This window comes from Mustelus asterias, chromosome 18, assembly GCF_964213995.1.
Source record: "Mustelus asterias chromosome 18, sMusAst1.hap1.1, whole genome shotgun sequence".
Classification (NCBI taxonomy): domain Eukaryota; kingdom Metazoa; phylum Chordata; class Chondrichthyes; order Carcharhiniformes; family Triakidae; genus Mustelus; species Mustelus asterias.
In genome coordinates, this window is record NC_135818.1 from 29,775,790 (window position 1) to 29,797,517 (window position 21,728).

A 21,728-nucleotide genomic window follows, 5' to 3' on the forward strand; every position below is an offset into this window, starting at 1 on the left:
TCCCATGGGCTCTTACCTACTTGATCAGTCTCCCATGTGGAACCTTGTCAAAAGCCTTACTGAAGTCCATGTAGATTACATCAAAGGACAGCATGGTGGCATAGTGGTTAGCACTGCTGCTTCACAGTGCCAGTGACCCAGGTTTGATTCCAGACTTGGGTGACTGTGGAGTTAGCACATTCTTCCAGTGTCTGAGTGGGTTTCTTCTGGGTGCTCCAGTTTCCTCCCTCAGTCCAAAGCTGTGCAAGTTAGGTGGATTATCCCTTAGTGCCCAAAGATTTGTAGGTTAGGTGGATTAGCTATGGTGAATGCACAGGGTTACGGGGATAAAGTAGGAGGGTGGACCTGGGTAAGGTGCTCTTTTGGAGTGTCAGTGCAAACTCGATGGGGTGAATATAGGGATTATATGAACTGCACTGCCTGCACCTACACAACTAGTCACCGCCTCGAAAAATTGAATCAAATTTGTTAGACATGATCCCCCCCGACAAAGCCACGCTGACTATCCATGATTCATGCTGGCCTTTCCAAGTGGAGATTAATTCTGCCCCAGAATTTTTTCCAATAATTTCCCTACCACTAGCCTGTAAATTACCTTTTTCAATAATGGCACATTAGCTGTCCTCCAGTACCTCTCCTGTGGCTTGAAGAGGGTTTGAAAATTAGGATTGGAGCTCCTGCAATCTTCTCCATCCAGGCCCAGGAATTTATCCACTTTTAAGCCCATTAAAACACTTCCTCCCTCTCAACACTAATGTGTTCAATTGTATCACTGTTGCCCTTTCTGATTTCTATACCTACACTATCCACCTTCATAGTGATCATGTGGAGATGTCGGCGTTGGACTGGGGTGGGCACAGTAATAAGTCTCACAACACCAGGTTAAAGTCCGACAGGTTTATTTGGTAGCACAAGCCACTAGCTTTCGGAGCGCTGCCCCTTCATCAGGTGAGTGGGAGTTCTGGTCATAAACAGGGCATATAAAGACACAAACTCAATTTACAAAATAATGGTTGGAATGAGAGTCTTTACAGGTAATCAAGTCTGAAAGGTACAGACAATGTGAGGGAGAGAGGGTTAAGCACAGGTTAAAGAGATGTATACTGTCACCAGCCGGGACAGTTAGGGAGATTTTGCAAGCCCAGGCAAGTCATGGGGGTTACAGATAGTGTGACATGAACCCAAGATCCCGGTTGAGGCAGTCCTCGTGTGCGGAACTTGGCTATCAGTTTCTGCTCAGCGACACTGCGTTGTCATGTGTCGTGAAGGCCGCCTTGGAGAACGCTTACCCGAAGATCAGAGGCCGAATGCCCGTGACCGCTGAAGTGTTCCCCAACAGGAAGAGAACACTCTTGCCTGGTGATTGTCGAGCGGTGTTCATTCACCCGTTGTCGTAGTGTCTGCATGGTCTCCCCAATGTACCATGCCTCGTGACATCCTTTCCTGCAGCGTATCAAGTAGACAACACTGGCCGAGTTGCAAGTGCATATACCGTGTATGGTACTTAGAACCATAGAAAATTACAGCTCAAAAACAGGCCCTTTGGCCCTTCTTGTCTGTGCCGAACCATTTTATGCCTAGTCCCACTGACCTGCACTTGGACCATATCCCTCCACACCCCTCTCATCCATGAACCCGTCCAAGTTTTTCTTAAATGTTAAAAGTGACCCCGCATTTACCACTTTATCCGGCAGCTCATTCCACACTCCCACCACTCTCTGCGTGAAGAAGCCCCCCCTAATATTCCCTTTAAACTTTTCTCCTTTCACCCTTAACCCATGCCCTCTGGTTTTTTTCTCCCCTAGCCTCAGCGGAAAAAGCCTGCTTGCATTCACTCTATCTATACCCATCAAAATCTTATACACCTCTATCAAATCTCCCCTCAATCTTCTACGCTCCAGGGAATAAAGTCCCAACCTATTCAATCTCTCTCTGTAACTCAGCTTCTCAAGTACCGGCAACATCCTTGTGAACCTTCTCTGCACTCTTTCAATCTTATTTACATCCTTCCTGTAACTAGGTGACCAAAACTGTACACAATACTCCAAATTCGGCCTCACCAATGCCTTATATAACCATAGAAATCATAGAAACCCTACAGTGCAGAAGGAGGCCATTCGGCCCATCGAGTCTGCACTGATCACAATCCCATCCAGGCCCTACCCCCACATATTTACCCGCTATTCCCTCTAACCTACGCATCTCAGGACTCTAAGGGGCAATTTTTAACCTGGCCAATCAACCTAACCCGCACATCTTTGGACTGTGGGAGGAAACCGGAGCACCCGGAGGAAACCCACGGAGGAAACCTTACCATAACACTCCAACTTTTATACTCGATACTCCGATTTATAAAGGCCAATGTACCAAAGGCACTCTTTACGACCCTATCCACCTGTGACGTCACTTTTAGGGAATTCTGTACCTGTATTCCCAGATCCCTCTGTTCAACTGCACTCTTCAGAGTCCTACCATTTACCCTGTACGTTCTTCTTTGGTTTGTCCTTCCAAAGTGCAATATTTCACACTTGTCTGCGTTAAATTCCATTTGCCATTTTCCAGCCCATTTTTCTAGTTGGTCCAAATCCCTCTGCAAGCTTTGAAAACCTTCCTCACTGTCCACTACACCTCCAATCTTTGTATCATCAGCAAACTTGCTGATCCAAGGTGGATCAGCAAACTTATGCTGCAGGAAAGGATGTCCCGCGGCATGGTACATTGGGGAGGCCATGCAGACGCTACGACAACGGATGAATGAACACCGCTCGACAATCACCAGGCAAGAGTGTTCTCTTCCTGTTGGGGAACACTTCAGCGATCACGGGCATTCGGCCTCTGATATTCGGCTAAGTGTTCTCCAAGGCGGCCTTCACGACACATGACAAGGCAGAGTCGCTGAGCAATGACTGATAGCCAAGTTCCTCACACAAGGACAGCTGGGATCTTGGGTTCATGTCACACTATCTGTAACCCCCACGACTTGCCTGGGCTTGCAAAATCTCACTAACTGTCCTGGCTGGAGACAATACACATCTCCTTAACCTGTGCTTAACCCTCTCTCCCTCACATTGTCTGTACTTTTAAGACTTGATTACCTGTAAAGACTCGCATTCCAACCATTATTTTGTAAATTGAGTTTGTGTCTTTATATGCCCTGTTTGTGAACAGAACTCCCACTCACCGGATGGAGGGGCAGTGCTCTGAAAGTTAGCGGCTTGTGCTACCAAATAAACCTGTTGGACTTTAACCTAGTGTTGTGAGACTTCTTACTGTGTTTACCCCAGGCCAACACCGGCATCTCCACATAATCGGAATACAAGCAGATCTTATTTTCTCTTTTTGTTTTAAAAAAGCAAAAAAAATTGGACAGCATCAAATAGATAGTGAAAAGGGATGTTGAATTTGTTCTGTATTTGCAAATCAACTTGTGAAGCTGTACAAAATTTAAGACATTGGGACTCCTAAATTGCTACAACTTGTAGTGCCAGAAAATGCTATGAATGGACCTGGATTACCTTCTTTCCTTCAAATCATTGGACTAAACATGTCAGTACACTTAAACCGGCTCACTACTTACAACTGTGCCAATACAAACTAGTAAAGACTTGCAGACTGACACCCAATCCATCTTTAGGGTAGAAGCCAACTTGATTGAAGGTTGAGAAGGGAACAAGCAGATTTATGCTGATGCAATTCACACAGGTAATTATTTAATACCTGACCTACAGAAGGGCAGGTTTCCACAAGTTACACTTTTCCTCACTTGCCACATGTTATCAGAACCATTAGGTTCCACAAAGACCTTTTGAAAAACTTAATGCTTTAAGATTTAGGTCACCAATATCAGAATTAACAGTCTGCAGTTACAAATACCATCACATTCACTCTGTCACAACCCAGCCCTCTTCAAGAGGGAGTAAACTGGACTTATCTCTTCCTGATCAGCAGTCCATGACAAAATTCAAGCATGAACTCTAATTACTGGTTCTTACCGTATATCGAAATCACAGCCAGGATTAGCCAGGCAGTCCATTCGGGGAGATATTTAATGAAAACCAGAGCCATCAAAGCGCTGATCATGATCAAGTAGGCCTGCTGGAGTCGAAGTGGCCCCTTCCAGTGGATACATACCATCCCGACTACTCCAAAGTTCCAGATCACCAAAGCCAATGTGAAGTAATCCATGGCAACATTGTAGGTTTTGAAGACTTCCCTGAAGAGATATGAATTGACTCTGGCTTACTGAATTAATTTCAATTATTATAGCACAGGAGGCTGCCATTTGGCCTATCGTGTCTACACCTATTCTCCACGGAACACACCTAGTGCCACTCCCCTGTGCGCTCCCTATAGATCTGCACATTCTTCCTTTTCACATTGCAGTCTAATTCCCTTTTGAATGCCTCCACTACACTTGGGCAGTGCATTTCAGACCTCAGCTACTCATGCCATGAAAAAGTTTTTCCTCTTCTGTTTCTTTAGGCAATTACTTTAAATCAGTGCCTTCTCATTCTCAATCCTTTCACAAGTGGGAACAGATTCTCCATAAGTACACTGTCCAGGTCATGATTTTTTACAATTTCATTTATGGGATCAAGGTACCCAGCATTTATTGCCTATCCCTAGTTCCCTCGAGGTGGGGAGCTGCTGCCTTAAACTGCTACAGTCTGAGGTATACATACACCCACAGTGCTGTTAGGGAAGGAGTTCCAGAATTTTGACCCAGTGACAGTGAAGGAATGGCAATATACTTCCAAATCAGGATGGTGAGCGACTAGGAGGGGAAATCTCCAGGTCGAGGTGTCCCTAGGTACCTGCTGCTTTTATCCTTCTAGATGGCAGCGGTTGTGCATTTAGAAGGTGTTGCTCAAGGAGCCTCAGTGAGTTCACGCAGTACAGCTTGTAGATGGTACACACTGCTGCCACTTGTCGCCTGTGATAAAGGGATTAAATGTTTGTGGAATGGGGACCAATCAAGCGGGTTGCTTTGTCCTGGATAGTGTCGAGCTCATGACTGCTGTTGGAGCTGCATTCATCCATGGAAATGAAAAGTATTTAACCACACTCCTGAATTAAAAACATCAAAAATAGGAGTAAGCCATTTGGCCCTTTGAGCCTACTCTGCTATTCAGTATGATCATGGTTTATTATCCAATTTGTGCTTTGTAGATGGTGGGCAGGTTTTGGGAATCAAGAGGCGAGATACTTGCTGCAAGATTCCTATTCTCTGACCTGTAGCCATAGTATTTATATGGCTAGTCCAGTTCAGTTTCTAGTCATCAGTAATCTCCCCCCACAGGATGGTGACAATGTGGGTTTCAGCGATGGTAATGTCATGGAATGTTAAGGGGCGATTAGATCCTCTCCTATTGGAGACGATCATTACCTGGCACTTGTGTGGTGCAAGTGTTGTTTGCCACTTGTCAGCACAAGCCCAGACACTGTCCAGCTCTTACTGCATTTGGACATGGATTTTGAATACCTCTATCAAAGCTCCTCAGCCAGAATTCTCTTCGCAAAGGAAAACAACCCCAATTTCTCCAATCTAACTTCATAACTGAAGCGCCTCATCCCTTGAACCATTCTCCTGAGTCTTTTCTGCACTATCTCCAATGCCTTCTCACCATCTTAAAGTGTGGTGCCCAGAAATTAAACAAATTATTTCCCTACAGGCCCACATTCTAATCTCTCCCCTGGCATTATGTTCTCTTTTCTCAGTTGCTGGAGAGTTTGAGGTTATTGATATTATCACATCAAACATCAGTACTTAAATTGGACCTTGAGCTCGATACTCACCCAGCCAATCCTGTTAATACTGCCAACTCAGTCAAGACCCAAAACTGGAATTGTGGTTCTCAAGGAACATTCAACAGCTCCAACAACCAGACTGCCACCAACTGCAGAATCGCAGAATCTTTACAGGGCAGAAGGAACCCATTAGCCCATTGAATCTGCACAGGCTGAAAGTCCCATTCCTCTGCCTTACCTCAGTAACCTTACATATTCATTTTCCATTAGCAATCCAATTTCACGATCAGAATCCTACAGTGCAGAAGGAGGCCATTCAGCCCATTGAGTCTGCACCGACCACACACCCACCCAGGCCCTACCCCCATAACCCCATGCATTTACCCTAGGTAGTCCCCCTGACACTAAGGGGCAATTTGGCATGGCCAATCAACCTAACGCGCACATCTTTGGACTGTGGGAGGAAACCAGAGCACCTGGAGGAAATCCACACAGACACAGGGAGGATGTGCAAACTCCACACAGACAGTGACCCAAGCCGGGAATCGAACTTGGGTCCCTGGTGCTGTGAGGCAGCAGCACTAACCACTGTGCCACCATGCCACCCCAATTCTTTTTGTATTCCTTTCGAATTCCTCGATTAACCCTGTGTCCATTGCTGTCAGGAACTTTATTCCAAATTCCAACCACCCTTTGGGCGAAAGAAGTTTCCCTTGCATCATATCTACTTCTTTTGCTCAGTATTTTGAATCTGTGACATCTAGTTCTTGATGCTCTCAAGTGGAAACAGTATCTCATTATTTACCTTATCCATACCCCTCAGGATTTTAACTACATCTATCAAGTCTCCTCTCAGCCTTCTTTTCTCCTAGGAAAACAGTCCTAACATCTCCAATCTATCCTCGTGGCTACAGTTCTTTAGCCCTGGAAGCATTTTTGCAATCTCCTCTGTACTCTCTCCAATTCCTTCACATTCACTCTCAAGTATGGCAACCAAAACTAGACACAGTACTCCAGATGTGGTGTTCTACAAGTTCAACATGACCACTTTACTTGTGTATTCAATGCTCCTAGGATATTAACTGCTCACTCAACATGCCCCATCACCTTCAATACACACAAAGGTCGCTTTGTTGCTGCACCTTCTTATAGGTTTTTATTTTGTGCTGTCCCTACACATTCTTGCTGCCAAAATGACTTGCCTCACACTTCGCTGCATTGAACTTCATCTGCCACTTGCCTGCCCAATCCACCAATACGTCTATGTCATTTTGAAGTTCAAGATTATCCTCATCACAGTTGACAACATTTTCAATCTTCCAATTAGGGAAATGGCATCAGGATTTTATGGCAGACAAACTACGAGATAAAACACTTGTGCAGATATATCTTTTTTCAAAAAGTTTGAACTTACCCCAAATAGATGAATGAGAAAAAGAAAAGCAGCAAGAGTGATGAGATTATCAGCCATCCATGAATGACCTGTTTAAACAAGACCAAGATAAGGCTTCAGGCATCAAAAAGCTTGGCTGATTTTCCTCTCTGAAAGGGCCACATTAATTGATAAAAATACAATTTGGTTTTGATATCTAGGGCATAATGATAAGAAAGGGACAATGCTGCTCTTCAGATGGCACTTGAATTATATGGCTTGTCTTAGTCATATAATCTGTACAGTACAGAGGAGGCCATTCGGCCCATCAAATCTGCACTGGCTCTGACAGGCCCTCTCCCCTGTAACCCCACACATTTACCATGGCTAATCCAGCTAACCTACATCATCATCTTTGGACACTAAGAGGCAATTTAGGATGGCTAATCCACCTAGGCTGCACATCTTTGGACTGTGGGAGGAAACAAGAACACCCAGAGAAAATTCATGCAGACAAGGGGAGAATGTGCAAACTCCACAGAATGACCTCCACACTTCGAACCTGGATCCCTGACGCTGTGAGGCAGCAGTGTTAACCACTGTGCCACCGTGCTGTTCTCTAAATACTACGCGATTTTGAAGCCGTGGCCAGATTGGTAGCACCTCTTAGTCAGAAGGGTTCAACTCCCATTCCAGAGGCTGGTGCATTTAATCTTGGTTGACCCTCCACTGCAAGATTGACAGAGAGCTGCACTGCAATATTTTAAAAGATGACTTTAAGAAGGGACCCATCTGCTCTCAGTTGGATGTGCTCTCCTCTCTTGCTGCACCCAGGTATCCACCCCCTGCCAGATTTGCTTAATCTTTTACCCTAGTTAACGTTTTCACGGGGTCACAGGTCCCAGCCCTGTTGAGATGCAAACTGTCCATAGGAATATAAAGAACAGGAACAACAGTAGACCTGTTGAGCTTGCTCCACCATTTAATGCGATCATGGTTAATCTTCTGCTTCAACTCTACTTCCCACACTGCTCCCTATATCCAATCATTCTCTGACAGGTCAAAAGTCTATTTATCTGATCTTTGAATATACCCTACAATAGAGCATTCAGAATCTTCTGAGGTAGACAATTCTAAAGCTTCACAACTCTGAGTGAAGAAATTTTGCATCTCAGTCTTAAAGTAATCAACCCTCATCCTGGGACTGCGTTCCAGATTCCCCAGCCAGGGGAAATGACTATGTCTACCCTGTCAAATCCCTTCAGCTATTTGCATATTTCAATGATTTATTGAAAGAGGATTGGAGTACAAGAATAAAGAAGTCCTTCTACAATTGGTGCTTTGCTGAGAACACAACTGGAGTAGTGTGCTGTTTTGGTCTCCATAGTTAAGAAGGGATATATTTGCCTTGGAGGCAGTAGATTGGTCCCTGGGATGACAGCATTGTTCTATAATGAGAAGCTAAGTAAACTCAGCCCATCCTATCTGGCAAAAAGAAATAAAGGCCAACATTCCATTTGCCTTCCTAGCCGCTTGAGTTTGCACACCAACTTTGTGTTCCTTGTACAAGTAGACACAAGTCTTTAAATTCATGCCCTTTAAAAAATACTCTGCTTTCTAATTTCTTGCTACCAGAGTGAATAACCTCTCACACATTATGTTCCATGTGCCACCTTGTTGCCCACTCACTAAACCTGGCGGTATCTCTTTGTAGCCTGTGTCCTCCTCACAGCTCATCTTCCCACCTACCTGTGTCATCAACAAACTTGGATACATGACTCAAGTCTCTTCACCCAACTCATTAATATAGATTGTATAAAGCTGATCCTTGCAACTCCACCAGTTATAACCTGCCAACCTAAAAATGTCTCATTTATCCATATTCTTGGCTTCCTGTCCATTAACCAGCTCTCCATGTTGATACTACCCCCAGCTCCGTTATATTCAGACTCAAAACGTTAGCTTTATTCTTTCACCACGGATGCCGATAGACCTACTGAGATTTCCCAGCATTTTCTGTTTTTGTTTCAGATTCCAATATCCACAGTAACTTGCTTTCATCTCAGGTTTTTGTGGAGCCCATTTCAATGGAGCAGTTCTTGTTCCTCAATACTAACAGCAGTACCCCACTTTTCCCTTTTTCTCAGATGCTTCATTTTGTTCTTTACAGGGTATGAGTGTCATTGGCAAGGCCAGTGTTTTCTGCCAACCCCTTACTGCCCTCAAGGTGGTGGTGCGTTTTGAATAGATTCTCCCCTACTCAGGAGGACCCTAACGGGTTAGGTTCCACAAAACTAACACCCTTCTTCCTACACCATTCCTCCAGCCATACGATAACATACTTCACCCCACTATTCTTATCCCACCAGCAAATAGATATTACTACTTTTGTGGTACTGCTTTTTCCTCCGAGGCTCCTGTAACACTAATTATGATCTATAAGACAGGATCAGGATGGATTTACAGAATTACGGGCTTATACTGAAGTTGAATGAGGTAATTAGTAACCTGGTGGACAGTGGACATTCTTTAAATTGGGTTTTAAAATTTTTTTAGCAAATGCTTCAAGCAATTAGTCTATAAAAATTTGCACACCTGTAGGCTAATTGGGACTGAAGTTTTGAAGTGGACAGGAAGTTGGCTAAACCAGAGAAAGAAAAATATGGACCTCAATAAAACATCTTCATAATGGGAAGAAGTCAGTATGGAGCAGCCATTGGGATCAGAGCCAAGGCCACTTGGTTAGTCTACAGATAATTGGAAACTAGGAAAATGATTTGCTGATGTCAAAATTTGACAATGAGTCACACAAGGAGATATTAGGATGGGTCAAGGAGGTAGGCTGATGGCAGGAGGGAGAAATGGCAAGATACAGATGTGGCGGGGGGGTGGAAAGGTGGAAAGAGGAGGAGCGCAGTTCAGCTGGTGGCATGGCCATCAATAGAGGAGCAATTAAAAGCAGTGATGTGCAGGGGACACATCTACATAGGTTGAGAAGGCTGAGTGACAAATGGTATTCGGCACAGTGAACAATGCAAAGCAATGACTAAGGAAGGAAAAGAAATATCAAATATATGTCAAGCTTCAGGATAACACAGGATTTCTGGATTTGGTATTGCTGACTACAACTTGCATTCATATCACACCTTTAGCACATTTAGTGCATAGCTGCAGCAAGAAAAACTAAATGGATTTCGGAATATGTAGCCAGAATTAGAATTGGTGTCCGAGTCACTGCCCTACTGGAATGCCAGGGAAAAAAAATCTGTATTTCACTCTGGATCATCTAAAAAGGAGCATGCAGGTTTCAGATTACAAAATTCACTTTGCCTGCTCTATGTGGAGTATTGCAAACTCAGAAAATATGAAGTTACAGCTTAGTTGTATGGTACATAACTATTTTGATCATTTCCCTAAAGGCTGTGCAATCTTATTTTTAATTATTCTGTAAATCTATTTAAGGTGCTCATTGGGAAAGGGAAAGTCAAAAATCTACATCAGCAAAATTGACCAAAAAGAGTGCGTCTTCAACCTGCGAACACATACCTTGTAGCACCTGTACTTGTAGAGAAGTACAAGAATTAATGTCATCACTACAATGACACTGATCATAATGAGGGCATTCAATATGGAGTTTACAGCTCGCTCTCCAACAGTGTCTGTGTCTTCTGTAAATGGAGTGTACAACCTGAAGGCAAATATTCCACAACAGTCAGAGCAATCTCATAGAGACATAGAAGATAGGAGCAGGGAGGAGGCCATTTGGCCCTTCGAGCCCTGCTCCGCCATTCATTACAATCATGGCTGATCAGAACATGATCTCATCAGAACAATGACCCAGAACCAGTTTTCTTAGCAATTAATAAAAATTCAAGAGTTCTCAATGGACAATGCAAAAGATAGAGGTCAAGTCCCAGCTGTTCTACAATGATAGAACTATATCCCCAATTTCTGCCCACTCTCCAATGTTTTAAATGGTTTGATGAGCTCTCCTTCCATTTTTACAATCTATGCAAATGCTGATATCTTTAATAAGTGACATTAGCCATTTACATGGCGAATTCAATTACTTTGCGTGCAATGTCCCAACTCAAAATATCCCTCCCCACATTAGCAGGGATTCTCTCCTCTATACCCTGGGACTCTTAGTGCCCTCCTCGGCACCCTTGCAAGCTCTCCTAGTGGGAGAGGCCGCTGCAGCTTGATAGCTGATTGGCACAGCCAGTTAAATAAACTGGTTAAGATTGGTTCCTGAAGCAGGAGAGGCAGAGTACAAAATAAGGCCTAAAGTGCAATCAGCATGGGGTGGAAGCTGCATCGAGTGGAGGTTGAGAGTTGGGTCAAGTGGGGGAGGGAGATATTGCGGTGTCTCGTTTTCCTAACTATTTCCACAGATCAGTGGTGGCAGGAGCAGACCAAGGCAGGAGAACTGGGAGATAGGACACAGCAGTCCTATGACACCGAGCGAACACGCCCGTGTGATATCACAGATATGTGATTGGTATGTGAGTATTTCTCTCTTCTACCTTTTCTGACTTGTTTTTAGATTGAAGGCTAGGTAGAAAAAAAGAGTGAATATTAAAGATCAATAGAAAAATTAAAAACAAATTAAAAATCTAATTAAATAAAATAAGAATGCAGGGTCAGGCAATGTGTTGTAGCTGCAGCATGTGGGAGCTGGTGAACCCCATTGTGGTTCAGTGACCACATCTGTAGCAAGCATTGGTTGCTTGAGGAACTTCGGCTCAAGAGTCGATGAGTTGGAGTCTGAACTTAAGACATTGCAACACACCAGGGAGGGGAGGGATACCTGGCCGCTGTGTTTCAGGAAGCAGTCACACCCCTGGGATAAACTACCTTGAATTCGGTCAGTGGTCAAGGACAGGGGGGTGTGGCTACAAATGAGGCAGTCAGAGGGATCCAAGAAGTAGTGATGCAGGAGCCTCAGTCCCTTCCCTTGTCTGACAGGTTTGTGATTCTTGCTCCGTGTGGAGCACAGTCAGGACTGCAAGAAGGATGAACAAACTGACCATAGCACTGTGGTACAGGGAGTCATTCATGTGGGGAAGGAAAGAGAAATGTATTCATAGTCGGGTTAGTATAGTTACGGCAATAGACACTGTTCCCTGCAGCCAGGAATGAGAGTCTTGAAGCCTGCGTTGCCTACCTGATGCCAGGGTTAAAGATATCTCATCTCAGCTGCAGAGGAACCTGGAATGGGAGGGGAACATCCAGTTGTCATGGTCCATATAGGTACCAACAATATAAGTAAAATGAGGAAAGAGGTTCTGTGGAAGGAATACGAACAGCTAGATGTGAAATTAAAAAGAAGAACCATAAAGGTAATAATCACCAGATTACTACCTGAGCCATAAGCTTTTTGGCATAGAGTTATTTAGATTAAAGAGGCTCAAAGAGTGGTGTGTGGAGAAATGGGTTCGAGTTCATGGGACATTGACACCAGTACTGGGGAAAGAGGGAGCTGTTCTGATGTGATGGGCTCCACTTGAGTCATGTTGGGACTAGTGTCCTGGCAAACCAAATAACTAGGGGGTGTAGATAGGGCTTTAAGCTAAATAGTGGGGGTAGGGTTCAGTAGCATGGAAATTTTAAAAAGTTCAAGGAGAAGGTTAATGCTGAGGCTAATTACCACCAGATAATGAAAAGGGACAGAGCGTGTGAACCTCATATTACATCAGGGGATCATATAGGAGTAGAGAAAATTAATAATAGGACAGACTTAAAGGCTTTGTATCTGACTGCACAGCATTTAAAATAGAATGAATGAGTTAACAGCACAAATAGAGACAAAGGGTGGTGATTATGGAGACATGCTTATGAGGAGACTTGGCCCAGAAGTTGAATATCCAATTGTTTTGTAAGCATAAACAGAAAGGAAAAGTTGGTGGTGTAGCTTTGTCAGTAAAGGAAGCGATCAGTGCTGTAGTGAGAAATGATATTGGCATTGGAGCCCAAGACATAGAATCAGTCTGGGTAGAAATAAAAAATAGCAAGGCAAAGTAGTAATCTATAGGTCTTCAAATAGCAGTTCCACAGTATAAACCAGGAAATACTGGGGGCTTGTAAGAAAGGTACAACAATAATCATGGGTGATTTTGATATGCATCTTGAATGGATTAATCAAATTGGCAAGCCTCCAGGGTAGTTCTTGGAGTGCATTACAGGTTGTTTCTTGGAATAATTTGTTTTACCAACCAGGGAGCAGGCTATTTTGGATTTAGTATTGTGTAATGAGTTAGGATTAATGACCTGGTAGTAAAGAATGCTGGAGGGAAGTGTGATCATCGCATGCTTGAATTTCAAATTCAGTTTGAGGGCAGAATCCCACACTAGTTCTGGAGTTAAACCAAGGAAATTACATAGACATGAGGACACATTTGGCCATAGTGGACTGGGCAGAAAACGAAAAGATAGGACAGTTGATGAACAGTGACATATATTCAATTCCTCCCAACTAAAATATATTTTAGAGGGGAAGATAGATTGTCAGAGGGGAACAGTGTTGTAACTGCACTGGAAGAGTTTAGCTAAGGGCATGGCTAGTTCTATAGAACATAGAACAGTACAGCACAGAACAGGCCCTTCGGCCCACGATGTTATGCCGAGCTTTATCTGAAACCAAGATCAAGCTATCCCACTCCCTATCATCCTGGTGTGCTCCATGTGCCTATCCAATAACCGCTTAAATGTTCCTAAAGTGTCTGACTCCACTATCACTGCAGGCAGTCCATTCAACACCCCAACCACTCTCTGCGTAAAGAACCTACCTCTGATATCCTTCCTGTATCTCCCACCACAAACCCTATAGTTATGCCCCCTTGTAATAGCTCCATCCACCTGAGGAAATAGTCTTTGAACGTTCACTCTATCTATCCCCTTCATCATTTTATAAACCTCCGCTCCAGAGAGAACAGCCCGAGCTCCCTCAACCTTTCCTCATAAGAGCTACCCTCCAAACCAGGCAGCATCCTGGTAAATCTCCTCTGCACTCTTTCCAGCGCTTTCATATCCTTCTTATAGTGAGGTGACCAGAACTGCACACAATATTCCAAATGTGGTCTCACCAAGGTCCTGTACAGTTGCAGCATAACCCCACGGCTCTTAAACTCAAACCCCCTGTTAATAAAAGCTAACACACTATAGGCCTTCTTCACAGCTCTATCCACTTGACTGGCAACCTTCAGAGATCTGTGGATATGAACCCCAAGATCTCTCTGTTCCTCCACAGTCTTCAGAACCCTACCTTTGACCCTGTAATCCACATTTAAATTTGTCCTACCAAAATGAATCACCTCACATTTATCAGGGTTAAATTCCATTTGCCATTTTTCAGCCCAGCTTTGCATCCTATCTATGTCTCTTTGCAGCCTACAACAGCCCTCCACCTCATCCACTACTCCACCAATCTTGGTGTCATCAGCAAATTTACTGATCCACCCTTCAGCCCCCTCCTCTAAGTCATTAATAAAAATCACAAAGAGCAGAGGACCAAGCACTGATCCCTGCGGCACTCCGCTAGCAACCTGCCTCCAATCCGAAAATTTTCCATCGACCACCACCCTCTGTCTTCGATCAGACAGCCAGTTACCTATCCAATCGGCCAACTTTCCCTCTATCCCACACCTCCTCACTTTCATCATAAGCCGACCATGGGGGACCTTATCAAACGCCTTACTAAAATCCATGTATATGACATCAACTGCCCTACATAGAATCATAGAAATCATAGAAACCCTACAGTGCAGAAGGAGGCCATTCGGCCCATCGAGTCTGCACCGACCACAATCCCACCCAGGCCCCACCCCCACATATTTACCCACTAATCTACACATCAAGGACTCTAAGGGGCAATTTTTTTTTTAACCTGGCCAATCAGCCTAACCTGCACATCTGTGGACTGTGGGAGGAAACCGGAGCACCCTGAGGAAACCCATGCAGACACGAGGAGAATGCGCAAACTCCACACAGACAGTGACCCGAGCCGGGAATCGAACCCGGGACCCTGGAGCTGTGAAGCAGCAGTGCTAACCACTGTGCTACCGTGCCGCCCCCTCATCAACACACTTAGTTACCTCCTCAAAAAGTCTATCAAATTTGTGAGGCACGACTTGCCCTTCACGAATCCGTGCTGACTATCCCGGATTAATTCGCATCTTTCTAAATGGTCGTAAATCCCATCTCCAAGGACCTTTTCCATCAATTTACCAACCACCGAAGTAAGACTAACGGGTCTATAATTACCAGGGTCATTTCTATTCCCTTTCTTAAACAGAGGAACAACATTTGCCACTCTCCAGTCCTCTGGCACCATCCCCGTGGACAGTGAGGACCCAAAGATCAAAGCCAAAGGCTCTGCAACCTCATCCCTTGCCTCCCAAAGAATCCTAGGATATATTTCATCAGGCCCAGGGGACTTATCGACCTTCAGTTTATTCAAAACTGCCAGGACATCCTCCCTCCAAACATCTATTTCCTCCAGCCTATTAGCCTGTAACACCTTCTCTTCCTCAAAACATAGCCTCTCTCCTTGGTGAACACTGAAGAAAAGTATTCATTCATCACCTCGCCTATCTCTACTGACTCCATACACAAGTTCCCACTACTGTCCTTGACCGGCCCTAACCTCACCCTGGTCATTCTTTTATTCCTCACATAAGAGTAAAAAGCCTTGGGGTTTTCCTTGATCCGACCCGCCAAGGACTTCTCGTGTCCCCTCCTAGCTCTCCTAAGCCCCTTTTTCAGCTCATTCCTTGCTAACTTGTAACCCTCAATCGAGCCATCTGAACCTTGTTTCCTCATCCCTACATAAGCTTCCCTCTTCCTTTTCACAAGACATTCCACCTCTTTCGTGAACCATGGTTCCCTCACTCGGCCATTTCCTCCCTGCCTGACAGGGACATACCTATCAAGGACATTCAGTATTTGTTCCTTGAAAAATTTCCACTTTTCATTAGTTCCTTTCTCTGACAGTTTCTGTTCCCAACTTATGCCCCCTAATTCTTGCCTAATCGCATCATAATTACCTCTCCCCCAATTGTAAACCTTGCCCTGCCGTACGGCCCTATCCCTCTCCATTGCAATAACAAAAGACACCGAATTGTGGTCACTATCTCCAAAGTGCTCTCCCACAACCAAATCTAACACTTGGCCCGGTTCATTTCCCAGTACCAAATCCAATGTGGCCTCACCTCTTGTCGGCCTATCCACATATTGCGTCAGGAAACCCTCCTGCACACACTGCACAAAAACTGCCCCATCCGAACTATTTGACCTACAAAGGTTCCAATCAATATTTGGAAAGTTAAAGTCCCCCATGACAACTACCCTGTGACGCCCACACATACCCATAATCTGCTTAGCAATTTCTTCCTCCACATCTATATTACTATTTGGGGGCCTATAGTAAACTCCTAACAACGTGACCGCTCCTTTCCTATTTCTAACCTCAGCCCATATTACCTCAGTGTGCAGATCCCCCTCGAAGTGCCTTTCCGCAGCCGTTAAACTATCCTTGATTAACAATGCCACTCCTCCACCTCTTTTACCAGCTTCCCTACACTTAGTGAAACATCTATACCCCGGAACGTCCAACAACCATTCCTGTCCTTGTTCTACCCACATCTCCGTAATGGCCACAACATCGTAGTCCCAAGTACCAATCCATGCCCCAAGTTCATCTACCTTGTTCCGGATGCTCCTTGCATTGAAGTAGACACACTTCAACCCACCTTCCTGTCTACCGGTACCCACCCTTGACCCTGATACCTTCCCCAATACCTCACCACCCTCACTGACTTCTGGACTACAACTCCTTTTCCCACTCCCCAGACAAATTAGTTTAAACCCCCCTGAAGAGCCGTAACAAATTTCCCTCCTAGGATATTGGTGCCCCTCTGGTTCAGGTGCACCCCGTCCTGTTTGTACAGGTCCCACCTTCCCCAGAATGTGTTCCAATTATCCACGTATCTGAAACCCTCCCTCCTACACCATCCCTGCAACCACATGTTTAACTGCACTCTCTCCCTGTTCCTCAACTCGCTATCACGTGGCACCGGCAACGTACCAGAGATGACCACATGTTTTGTCTTGGCTCTCAGCTTCCAGCCCAGCTCCAGAAATTCCTGCTTTAAATCCCCGTCCCTTCTCTTACCTATGTCATTGGTACCAATGTGTACCACGACTTGTGACTGTTTCCCCTCCCCCTTCAGAATCCGGAAAACACGGTCTGAGACGTCACAGACCTTGGCATCCGGTAGGCAACATACCATCCATGAGTCTCTTTTGCTGCCACAGAACCTCCTATCTATCCCTCTAACTAACGAGTCCCCAATAACTATTGCCCTCCCGCTCTGCCCCTTACCCTCCCAAGCCACAGAGATGGACACAGTGCTGGAGATCCTCTCACTGCGGCTCACCACTGGTATGTCATCCCCCTCAACTGTATTCAAAGCGGAATACTTGTTGCTAAGGGGAACGACCACCGGGGATCCCTGCACGGACTGCTTCCTCCCTGCCCCTCTCACCGTCACCCATCTGTTTTCATTCCTCGGAGTAACTGTATTCCTAAAGAGGATTCCACAGGCTCACTACCCTCTGACTGAAGTTAATCCTCATCTCAGTCTATGGCCACCTCTGCGTCCCTAATGATCCTAAGTTCATCCAACTCCAGCTCCAGTTCCCTAACACGGTTTTGGAGGAGCTGCAGATGGGTGCACTTCCCACAGATGTAATCAGCAGGGACACTGTCGTCGTCTCTCACCTCAAACATAGTGCAAGAGGAACATAGCACTGCCTGCACACCCATCCCCTCTAGATACCTTGCCAGTACCAGGTAGAAAGTGCAAAAATGAATTAAACTCACCCCTGCTCGCCCTTTCTGCCTACGCCCTGTGAGCCAAAGCCTTATAGCTCACACTCTGCTTCTCACGCACTCCACTGCCCGCTCCCGACGCTGCCCGCTGTATACTGCAGCCTACCTTTTATACTTCACGTGCTTAAAAAACCCTTCCCAGACTTCTTAGCAGCCCACTTCCGGTTTTCACTTTAAACTTAAAATACTACTGCAAAAGTAAAGGCCAAAAAAAAACACACACTAGCTGACTAATTAAATAAATAAACAATTCAATTAATCTCTCACCAGCACTGCTGCCTCCAATCACTCCCTCTCAGCTCTTGCCGTAATGTGAATGCCCACAGCCTTTAAAAGGTCGACCATCTCTAGCATACAGTTGAATTATCTGAGTATCTAGTGCTTTCAGCCTTATGTACAAACAATAAATTAGGAGCTGAAGTAAGACATTTGATCTCTGAGCTTGCTTATAAGGTCATGGTTGATCTGACATGTGGCAATAAGTCCACATTCCACCCACTCCGATCCTCCCCAATAATCTTTGACTCTCCTGTCAGTCAAAGATCTACCTCTGCCTTGAAAATATTAAATGTCCCCATCTCCACCACTCTCCAGGGAAAGAAATTTGGAAGCCTCATGGGCCCCCAAAACATTACTCCTTATCTTAAATGGGAGATATGGGGAAACATCCCTTCATTATCCACCGTGTCAAACCCCCTCAGGATCTTGTATGTTTCAAGATAAGATCACCTCTCAATCTTCTGAACACCAATTGGTAACAGGCCCAGCGTGCCCAATATTTCCTCATAAGAATCCCCCATCCAATACTCTAGATGTGGTCCCACGAACATCCTGTACAACTGCAGAAAAACATCCTTACTTTTTTGTTCTATTCCCCTTGCAATTAATGACAATACTCCATTCCCTTTCTAATGACTTGCTGCACCTGCATTCTGACTTTTTGGGATTTATGTACTGAGACACCCAGTTCCCTCTGTATCTCAAGAGTTCTGCAATCTCTCTCCATTTAAGTAATATGCTTTTCTATTCTTCCTGTCAAAGTAGACAAGTTCATTCATGTCCCAAGGACCTTGGTGCCCTTGGTCAACTAGGTGGTGGAGATTGTGTGTTTGGAAGGTGCTGTTGAAGGAGCCTTGGCAAGTTGCTGTATTACATCTTGTGTATGGTAAACACTGCAAATACTACACGATGGTGGTGCATAGATTGAATGTTTACGGCGGTGGATGGGTTGATGTTTTGGATGGTGTTGAGCTTCTTGGGTGTAGGCACTTAACTCATCCAGGCAAGTGAAGAGTTTTATAACTGCCTTTACTTGTGCCTTGTGAATAGCTTTGGGGAGACCAGAGGTGAGCTACTCCCAGAATTCCCAGCCTCTGACCTGTGTTTGGGAGCCAAATTATATGGTAGGTCCAGTTCAGCTTCTGGTCAATGTTAACCCCCAAAACATTGATAGAAACATAAAAAAAGGTCATTCAGCCCTCTGAGCCTGGTTCACCATTCAATATCATGGCTGATCCTTTATCTCAGCACCATGCTCCTACGCTCTGCCCATACCCCTTGACGCCTTTTGATTCTAGAAATCTATTTTTTTTCTTAAATATATTCAATGACTTGGCCTCCACAGCCTTCTGTGGTAGAGAATTCCACAGGCTCACTACCCTCTGACTGAAGTTAATCCTCATCTCAGTCCTAAATGGCTGTATCTGGAGACTATGACCCCCTTGTTCTAGATCACCACAGCCAGAGGACACATCATCCTTGTATCCAGTCTGTCCAGCCTTGTCAGAATTTTATATGTTTCAATGAGATCCCGAGTGAATACAGGCCTAGTTGATCCAATCACTCCTCATACGACAATCCTGCCAACCCAGGAATCCACCTGATGAACTTTCACTGAAATCTCTCTCTATGGCAAGTACATTCTTTCTTCGGGTAGAGACCAGAACTGTACACAATACTCCGAGAGTGGTCTCATTACGGCCCTGTACAGCTGCAGCAAGACATCCTTCCTCCTGGACTCGAGTCTGCTTGCAACAAAGACCAACTGGTATACAAGGACATTCAGGTCCCAGTGGTACATCTTCCCAACACTTCCCAATCCATCACCAGTCAATGAAAGTGGAGAGGCAGGTGCAGCAAGCAATTAGGAAGGCAAGTGGCATGTTGGCCTTCACTGCAAGAGGATTCAAGTTTAAAGTACCGTTATATAAGAGCCTTGGTGAGACACACCTGAAGTATTGCGCGCAGCTTTGGTCTCCCTACCTAAGAAAGGATATACTTGCTATAGAGGGAGTGCAGCAGAGGTTCACTAAGCTGAAACTAGGGTTGGCAGGACTGTCTTGTGAAGAGGAATTGGTTCAACATGGCCTGTATTCACTGGAATTTAGAAGGATAAAAGATTGGATTCAAGGTATAAAATTCTAACAGGGCTGGACAGACTAGACATGATGTGGAGATGCCGGCGTTGGACTGGGGTAAACACCAGTTTATTTTAACTTGTTGGACTTTAACCTGGTGTTGTTAAAACTCTTACTGTGGACAGACTAGATGCAGGGAGATGTTTTTTCTGGTTGGGGACTCTTGGACCAGGAGGACACAATCTCAGGATATGGGGCAGACCATTTCGGACGGAGATGAGGAAATATTTCTTTACTCATAAGGTAGTGAACCTATGGAATCCTCTACCACAAAAGACTGTGGAGACCAGTCACTGAATTTTCTGATAGAAGTCTACAAGACAAGGGGCATGGATAGTCAGAAGCTTTTTCCCAGGGTGGAAAAGTCAATTTCTAGGGGCCTCGGTTTAAGGTGCGAGGGGCAAGGTTTAAAGGAGACGTACGAGGCAAGTTTTTTTTTTTACAAAGGGTGATGGGTGCCTGGAACTCGCTGCCGGGGGAGTAATGGATGTAGATATGATAGTGACTTTTAAGGGGCTTTTTGGCAAATACATGAGGAGGATGGGAATGGAGGGATATGATCCCCGGGGGTTAGGAGGTTTTGGTTCAGTCAGGCAGCACGGTTGGTGTAGGCTTGGAGGGCCGAAGGACATGTTCCTGTGCTGTAAATTCCTTTGTTCCCATACCCTTTGACAGCATTAAAATCTTTTTTAAAATCTTATCTATTTCTTGAATATGCTCAAAGAACAAAGAAAATGAACAAAGACTGAACTAAAACCCCCTACCCTTCCGGGGGCTGTATTCCTCTATTGCCATCCTATTCATGTATTTGTCAAGACGCTCCTTAAAAGTCACTATCATATCTGCTTCCACTATCTCCCTTGGCAGCGAGTTCCAGGCACCCACCACCCTCTGCATAAAAAGCTTGCCTCATACAACTCCTTTAAACCTTGCCCCTCACACCTTAAACCTATGCCCCCTAGTAATTGACTCTTCCACCCTGGGAAAAAGCTTCTGACTATCCACTCTGTCCATGCCCTTCATTATCTTGTTGACTTCTATCAGGTCGCTCCTCAACCTCCGTTGTTCCAGTGAGAACAAACCGAGTTTCTCCAACTTCTCCTCATAGCTAATGCCCTCCATATGAGACAACAACCTGGTAAATCTTTTCTGTACGCTCTCCAAAGCCTCTACATCCTTCTGGTAGTGTGAATTGAACACTATATTCCAAGTGCGGCCTAACTATAAAGGCCTATAAAGCTGCAACATGACTTGCCAACTTTTAAACTCAATGCCCCAGCCGATGAAGGTAAGCATGCTG

General features: G+C 44.8%; 1 protein-coding gene across 4 annotated transcripts in view; it reads right to left on the reverse strand.

The window, feature by feature from the left end:
- Positions 1–21,728, reverse strand: part of psen1 (presenilin 1) — a 109,335-nt gene that overhangs the window by 44,756 nt on the left and 42,851 nt on the right. For 2 of the 4 annotated variants that reach the window (XM_078233667.1, XM_078233666.1), the window contains exons 4-6: positions 10,667–10,808; positions 7,163–7,230; positions 3,993–4,213 (exon numbers count right to left, since the gene is read on the reverse strand). In XM_078233667.1, coding sequence (XP_078089793.1) covers positions 3,993–4,213; positions 7,163–7,230; positions 10,667–10,808 — 431 coding nt within the window. The remainder of the gene's footprint in view (positions 1–3,992; positions 4,214–7,162; positions 7,231–10,666; positions 10,809–21,728) is intronic. The other 2 variants (XM_078233669.1, XM_078233668.1) reach the window with 1 other exon arrangement.